At 54.2% G+C, this 8,237-nt stretch overlaps 2 protein-coding genes across 2 annotated transcripts; both read left to right on the top strand.

The window, feature by feature from the left end:
* Positions 1-618: 618 nt before the first annotated feature.
* Positions 619-3,890, top strand: CONPUDRAFT_155220 (uncharacterized protein; the record flags this gene model as incomplete). The annotated part of the gene is made up of 10 exons (XM_007771971.1): positions 619-823; positions 886-1,048; positions 1,097-1,293; positions 1,360-1,544; positions 1,595-1,750; positions 1,799-2,175; positions 2,224-2,600; positions 2,647-2,866; positions 2,916-3,232; positions 3,283-3,890. The coding sequence occupies 10 exons, from the start codon at positions 619-621 to the stop codon at positions 3,888-3,890; spliced, it is 2,805 nt and encodes a 934-aa protein (XP_007770161.1).
* Positions 3,891-4,125: 235 nt separating this feature from the next.
* Positions 4,126-7,392, top strand: CONPUDRAFT_74160 (uncharacterized protein; the record flags this gene model as incomplete). The annotated part of the gene is made up of 7 exons (XM_007771641.1): positions 4,126-4,383; positions 4,431-5,502; positions 5,777-5,936; positions 5,984-6,108; positions 6,164-6,372; positions 6,423-6,690; positions 6,746-7,392. 7 exons carry the CDS (start codon positions 4,126-4,128, stop codon positions 7,390-7,392), a joined length of 2,739 nt encoding a protein of 912 aa, XP_007769831.1.
* Between the last annotated feature and the right edge of the window lie 845 nt (positions 7,393-8,237).

Genomic DNA, 8,237 nt, shown 5'->3' on the forward strand with positions numbered 1-8,237 from the left:
CTTGGCCTTTGCCGAGCACCTGCTGATGCACCCAGGTGCAGCGGCCTTTGTCGGCGGAAACCATTCCATTTATATACATAGTCCGAATACCACTCTCCGTGTAATCCCAACGCCTTAGATTAGATCAAATTAACGATTGTTCCTAGATTAGACGAGATAAAGACTCTATCTACGCCCGACATCGCCGGAACCCCCTGAGCTCCCCTGAGTAGTGTCCCACCCCGCCCCGGGGCTATTAACCCCCGCCCTCCCGCCCTCCCGCCCAGACTCCGCCCTGGCTAAGCCCCTCCGGTGAATTCCGGCCCTGCCCCCTGTCCCCTTTTCCCACTGTCCCGCCCTTTCCCGCCCTTGTCCCCTCCCCGCCCTTGTTCCCTCCCCGCCCTTGTTCCCTCCCCGCCCTTGTCCCTTCCCTCGCCCTTGTCCCCTCCCCGCCGCAAGCAACAGCCGCCAGTGCACACCGCTCCCGCCAGAGTCTATAAGCGACGCGCATGAGGCAAGAACACGTGGGTACCATGTCCGTCAGCTGCCACGTTGCTCACGGCGTGCTATATAGGTAACTTAGCTTGGTTTCCCCTCCTCTCTCTTCCCGCCCTCACTCTCTGTCCAGTCTTCAAGACCATGAAGCGTGGTGTCAAGTCCATTCGCCTTGAAGGAGGGCTGGATGACCTACGGGCCAGCCTTTCGGGGCCAATACGTCCTGCTACCATGAGTGGTATTGTGAAGTCAGTGGGGGCGATTCGACAGGAGGCAGAGAACGCCCGAGAGGCTCGTCAAAAGGCTCTCCATGGTACACTTTTCATTGCCTACAAGAACACTAACAAACGTAAGTTATAGATATGACCACGACAAGCCGTGCCGCCTTCAACGATGTTGCGACCGCGTCAGGGGCGCCGCCTGACGAAGGCTTCGAAGCCGAAGGCTCTCTAAGCTTCGGCGACGAGGACGCCTACATCGCAGACATTTCAGACGTTGATGAGGACGGTTATATACACGGTGCCGGGGAGATAGACGAGGGAATTCAGGCTACACTCGAAGGGTCTTTCATGAGGTGCGTCACTTGCCTTCTATCTTCTGATTACTGCTAACCTGCGTACAGTATTGATGCTCGTCGCGCTCACAAACGCCCCCGAACTCGCTACGAAAGGCACGAACACGCAGATCGGGAGTGGAACCGTCAGCATGATGCCCTCGTTCAACAATACCTCCACTGGATATCGGGCTCTCGGGACCAACCATCGCTCGACGAGGACGCGTCAATGCATGCCTTCGCAATTCGTGTCTTGTCGATCAACAGTGAGTACTGTTAGTTCGCGTTCTAGACACTATTTTTGATATTTTTAGAATCCGTCAGTTCGACAGTGGTGCAACGGAAGGATGAGCTCGCGAACGTCGTGCTCCTCCGCTACGGCTTGCTGGGTAACGCCCCCGAAGCCCCCGCGACCGCCATCGACCTCCATACTCTAGAGGTATACCACCGCCTCCACCGACGACACTCCCGGCTTGGCATCCAACCATTCGTTCAGATGCTATGTGACCTAAACAACGTAAGTGCAAGCTCTACCTATCGTACATAACCTCTGCTGACCAATCACAGATCAACTACTCTTCTTTCTTGCGGGATTCTTTTTCGAGCACCTTTGACGTCTATTTGCATCTTCTTCGTACAGTCCACCATCGCCTACAGTCCGAGATGGGCCGGGATATCCCAAATTGGCGCTCGCTACACAGTTGCCCATGCTGTCATTACAAGGTACATTGTCTACCTTTACCGATGTGCACCCTAACGTCTATTTTGCAGCTCAATGGTGAAGTTCCGCTATACCCCGCGGTGCAATTCGCTTCGGACGGCAATAACTCAGCACGCAGGATGGAATCTGCCGGCTCCGCCGATCGAAGGGTCTTCAACAGCGATTACTTCATTTTGCGTGAAGACGTCGATACGTACAAGGACGAAGTCCGCAGCTCAGCCCGAGGCCCGCGAATTGATCACGATTACGACCCCAATGACGACGTCGCTACCAACCGGCCGGGTCGCTGCACATCAGACTTCCGCGCCAGCAGGCCCGATGGGAGTAAGAGGGCTCTCGACATATACGAGAATACGGGTATGTTTGCATCTGCATGCCGGCATGGCATCATGCAAAAAGTTTGTGAGATGGTACGGAGTGGAGAGCTGTGAGTCAATCTCTTTTCCCTTTCTTCTGCTTGTTAACTCTTTCCTAGTGCCAAGTACGGCCTGGCGACCGTTGCGTACCTCTTGGACGTGCACGGGAACGACGTCGGCCTTGGACAAGACACGGGCTGTGCGTTCAGCAAAACCGTGGCATCCAGCCGCCTCCTGGGCGATAAGGCACGCGCACAGAATCTCATGATCTGTGTGAATGCTTTCCACGGGTACGCTCACAATCGACTTTGCCAACTTAATTTCCACCCCCTCTATATCCCCGGATCCGGTCTCTCGGACCTCGAGCAGATGGAACGTGTTTTCTCGTCTTCGAACAATACCTCCCGTCTCATCCGATACGCATCGGCATTCCACTACATGCAAACTCTCGACTTATTCTTCCAGCAATGGGATGACGACCGCTATTCTGAGCTCAGTAAGCAGTTCATTCCTTTGTCGCCAGTCACTAACACTCTTCATAGGTGCCTTCTTGTACAGGAAATACAAGCAAGCACTCAAGCTTATTGCCGACAACGCCCCTCAAGTCCAAGCGTTATGTCAGCGGCTATCAATTACGACTGCGGAGATCGACACGTGGCCGGACCTTGAGCGCTCGTTCCTGGCGAACCTCAAGGAGGTACCGGACGAGCGCAAAGTTGCCGCCGAGTACATTCGAGCTCTTGAAGCTCGCGACAAGGCCGAGTAAGTTTTCCCTTCCTGCACAAATTATGTTGATGGTCAATCCTTCTAGCGTCGAGTGGCAAAAAGCATCTTCACAGCCTTACCGACACACCAGCAACGCCGACCACGAAACACGTACCAGCGAGACCCTTGCAATCAAGAATGCGCAACGCATCGCATCCGAGGAGTATCTTGTCCGCCATCGCAACGTCGTCAACCTCGAATCCCGGCTTGGCATCGCTCAGTCGTGGTCTAAATCATCAGAAGAGTATTGCACCGCTGCGACCTATCTTCAACATCAAGACTTCTATCGTGCTTCGGACCGTCTTCAGCTCCTTGTAGTACAGCGTCTACAGGAGCTTTCAAAGGCTTGGGCAGGGGACACCGGTGAGTTTCACATTCAATGTTGCACTCTCCCTTAGTCACGTCGAGAACAGGATACAAGCTACAGGGTTCGATTGGCAAGGCCATTGAGCGTCGTTCGGCTGCCGTCCGCACGGCTCTAAACACCTACAACCGTCTTGCCGCTAAGATGGATCCACCGGCGGCTCAGATCCGGTGGCAAGACCTTGTTCAATATACTTACTTATCGGAGCTTGAGATACTGAAGCACTCCTACTTTCAGGCAGATATTCGCGAACAGGCATGGGCCAAGCCGATCAATCGGGATGTAGCCACGAAGTATTTCAAGACTAAGCGTGCACACGAGGAGATCACGCGCCTCAACGTTGAAGCACGCTGTCTTCGGACGTGGGCAGCCAAGGAAAACGCGGACATCGAACGGCACACGAACCGACTCAAGGAGAGCAACCCTGCACTCGCAGCAGCGTTGTCGCAGCTGTATGCTGCCCGCGTTCGTGCAAATAAAGTTCATCTTGCTCGTTTGGATGAGCTTGAGCGACTCCCGGGGTACAGCGGGGCGATGGCAAGCGATGAGCATGTAGATGATTCTCGGAAGGACACTTACTTGGATATTGATTTAGATGACGACAACGTCCGCGAGTCGATGCACCATCTTTCTACTTTTGTTGAGAACTTAGATTAGTCGCGTAATAATTATATCTACGAACGCATGAATCTCATTTTTAGGTTCTATACATGATGGACAGTGCCGAATTGAGACTTTAGAAGTGATGCAGTGATGCATCAGCAGTGTGCATCACCGCGTGTGATGCAATGTGCAAGCGTCTGCATGCACGACGCGGCATGGCTGATCTTCACAAAAGGCTCGGACTCAAGCTCAAGTACTCACTGCTGCCCTAACCTTCTTGACGCCCCCAATGTCTCAACCTTCGCAAGCCAACCAAATCAACCCTTGCGCTCCAGCTGCAATCCGACAATGGATTGAAGACCAAGGTCAGCGCCCCAAAGCCGCTGATATCCGATGCGAGTGTTATCGCCGCCGCATCGGTTTTGCGGAGAGACACAGCAGTCCCAATGATATCAACTCGCGTTCCAACCTTCACCGCGCGTTCTGCGAAAACCCCCAAGACAGATACGCAGTGTGGACGGATTTCGTGTTGGACTTGCATGATTCGGTACGTTTCTCGTTCTGATACAGTCTCTCAGCCTGATACCTCATCAGGTGTCCGCCATGTCGCGGATGTCTGATGGACTCTTCGTCGCTTTCGCTGTTCGCCCAGATTGGGATCCTTCCACTACCTTCAATCCATCGCGCATTGATATCAACACCTTCACTAGCTACCACGCAGACATCAAGCCGAGCATTCAGACTACCATCAAGCGGCTCGAGGACATCTTTCGGAAGGAGATTGCAGAGGCGCACATCAGGTCTTATGGCCAAAGACTTCGCTCTGTAACGCCTGGCACCGGGTATGTCGTCGTTGACGGTCGTGCTCAAATGCCCGAGTTATCTACTACTCCCCCCGCCCCCTCGTCCTCGCAGCCAGCTCCACCCAAGTCACGATCGGATGCTCCAATTGTACCACCACCCTCCTCCGCTCCTCCGCGCCTCGTTGCGTCTTCCTCTGCTCGCAACGTCTCCATCTCTGCCTCGTCCACCACCTCTACCACCCTGTCATCAGTATCAAGTCTCTCAACCTCAACTTCGGCATCCGGCCCCAAGGCAGTTCCCCCTCGTGCGTCGACCTCAACCCCACCTGCTTCCCGCATCCAAGGGCGTCCAACATCTCAACCTGCCCAGACTCGATTACGGCTTCAGCTCTCGCCATCTCCAGCTCCTTCGGCTGTCACTCCTGCGCCCGTCATTCCTGCACCCGTCACTCCGACTTCATCTCGCCGTCATTTGCAGCCACGCCCTCCGCCCATCACCACTGTTGTCGAGACCAACGAGGACTCGTATTTCACAGATTCGGATGTAGAACCACTCACCCCTCTTCCGTCCACGCCTGTCTATGCGCCATCTTACCGTGCTAGCACCATTCCGACTTCCACTGCATCTCCCTCACCGCCACCATCGCCTACCCCATCCCCTCGTCATCGGTCTGCCACATGGAAGGGCAAGAAGGCGGTAGAAGCCCCTGTCTCCACCTCATCGGCTGCGACCGGCGACGGTCTTCTGGCCAGGGCTGCAGACTTCATATCCGGTCTCGGGCTTGGTGCCGACGCCCAAGCGTCTGTCGCGGGCGCCATGAAGTTCAAGAGACACCTTTGGGTGGCTCTCTTTATGGAGGCTGGTATGCGCTTCCAGAAGGCGGCGGAGCTGTACCGTATCATCCGGCATGCGCAGAAGCAGGAAGGGTAAGTCATAGCTCTCGTATGTCTTTTCTATGTTCTGATTGGGTATGCACAGTGACGCTTAGCTCATTTACGTACTCGTTTATAATATTTCCACATCGCCAATTGTCCAACTGAGCTCGCCGCAATATAAATCGGTTTTCTTTTTTCATTGTCCGGTCTCTGTTGTCACGCTTTTTTCTTCTTTGTCTAAGCTACACTTCTGACACTCAGTAATGGCGGAATCATCGACCGGTGCCTCCTCACGGCCCAAACGAACAACGGAACAGATTCAAGAAGGCTACCAACGGTACCAACAGCTCATGCAAGCCATTCAAAGTCTCCGCGGCATCATTCTGCAAGGTATTGCGGGCATATGCAATGACTACGGGCGGTGAGTACCTCTGGTTCATCACTCGAGCTACCACTCACTGCGGATAGGACTCCCGAGTGGGTCTCGACTCAGGTCTACCTTGGGGCTGGCAACGTTCCTCGCACCGAGACCAAACCGAATGGCTTCGGCGCGTTTCTGTCGCACACGTATGCGACACAGGTTGCTAACGGAGGTAAGTAAATAATACCTCCCGCAAGCTCACATGGACTGATATTGAGACTTCGTAGAGACCCTCCCAGCCGGAGCTGGGGCAATGACAAGTGTGTCCCAGTCGGCGGCTCAAGCTTGGCATGCCCTTTCGGACGAGGAGAAACAGGAGTGGAGCAGGCGCTCCCGGCAAAACCAAGAAGGGGCCAAGAAGAAGGTTAAAGTTGTCAACGCTGAGCATGTAGCAAACGCCATCGAAACTACGTTCACCCGGAAGATCGACCCTTGCGTACGTGTCATCCCTTCTCCTTTTTGTTCATGTACTCATTTATCTTTTAGGTTGCTGAGATCACCCAGAGCACCGGCTGCGCTGTCCTCTACCTTGTGACTCGCGACAAAGTTACCGACCAGTACAGGCCCCGTAGTTTTGCCTCCCCGCGCGTCGAGGCCGCCTTGATGTATCTATTCAAAGTCAATCCGCACGAGCTGGCCATGCGCCTCGACGCGTACGTCACCGGTGGTATCACCGGAGTGACTCGCTACACCGGGGACCGCCGCGTCGGCGTCTTGAGGAAGTCAATTCGAGAGATGATATTACAGAAGCTTCGTGAGTACTAACTTCAGCTCTCCTCTTCATATAAAATTAACTAAATATATTCTAGGCAATATCCTGAGGACGGCACGCAGTGTCGTATACGAGGAGCTTCCAACCTTCATGGAGTGGGCTAATTACGAGAAGTGGGTCATCGAGTACGGCGTTGAGCTCCATGGCTTTCCGGGCGGCGCTGTCAAGAATCCGAGCAACGTCTCCACCATCCCCATGTTGACTGAGATCGAGGCTGCCATCACGCAGGGTGAGTGCTTCTGGCGGGTGCTCGAGCCGGAGGAATGGGAGAGACGCAAGGCCGACGCACACAAGCGCGTTCTTGCGGAGCGGCCATCAAACAACGCGACCACAGGCAAGAGGAAACGGTCGAAGACAGACCACCCCACTCCACCTGCCTCTACCGGGGCGCTCGACTCCATGCCGCCGACGCCCACTCTGCACTTGACAACGCCAACCATCTTGCCATCACCATCATTGCTGCTGCCGCCGCCGTTCCCGGAACACCTCGACGCCTCGGCGTTGTCGTATGATTTCCAATCATCCGATCATTCCGGCTTCGTGACAAACCCGGCGTTTGGTACCGAGCATACTACCTCATTTAGCGTAGATTACGCTCCCGATTCCACGTCGTATGATTCTTCAGGCTCCGGGCTTTACACTTTCTCTTCCTCTAAGTCGTTTACTGATCTTCTCAATGAGTAATTGTTATTGTATTAGAGCATGTTTAATATCTAGAGCTACTATAACTATACTACCCTACTGAGAATCAGAATAATAGTTGGTTTCACTATGTATATGCGTGACAAGTGTTGATTAGTACTTTTCATAAGTAAAATATAAGGTCTCAATGATAGGGCAGCGGACTTAGTGAAATTTTTGGCCAAGGCCACGTCAGCGGAAGTTTGGCAGCTTTGGTTTTCGGGTAATCTAAGTTCCGTCATCATCCGGCATGCGGGAACACGCGGTATGGAATACACGTGCTACGGAACACTGATCACCTTATAAGGTAATAGTTCTTTAGGAACCCCGTACACTAATAGCTTATTCTAAGACTATACTACCGTGATGCAGCGCTTAATGGTGGTGTCTGTTGCTTGCGGCGGGGAGGGGACAAGGGCGAGGGAAGGGACAAGGGCGGGGAGGGAACAAGGGCGGGGAGGGGACAAGGGCGGGAAAGGGCAGGACAGTGGGAAAAGGGGACAGGGGGCAGGGCCGGAATTCACCGGAGGGGCTTAGCCGGGGCGGAGTCTGGGCGGGAGGGCGGGAGGGCGGGGGTTAATAGCCCCGGGGCGGGGTGGGACACTACTCAGGGGAGCTCAGGGGGTTCCGGCGATGTCGGGCGTAGATAGAGTCTTTATCTCGTCTAATCTAGGAACAATCGTTAATTTGATCTAATCTAAGGCGTTGGGATTACACGGAGAGTGGTATTCGGACTATGTATATAAATGGAATGGTTTCCGCCGACAAAGGCCGCTGCACCTGGGTGCATCAGCAGGTGCTCGGCAAAGGCCAAGAAGAGGCTTCGGAAGCCTCCCGCGCTTAATGTG

Source organism: Coniophora puteana (genome assembly GCF_000271625.1).
Source record: "Coniophora puteana RWD-64-598 SS2 unplaced genomic scaffold CONPUscaffold_8, whole genome shotgun sequence".
Taxonomy (NCBI): Eukaryota; Fungi; Basidiomycota; class Agaricomycetes; order Boletales; family Coniophoraceae; genus Coniophora; species Coniophora puteana.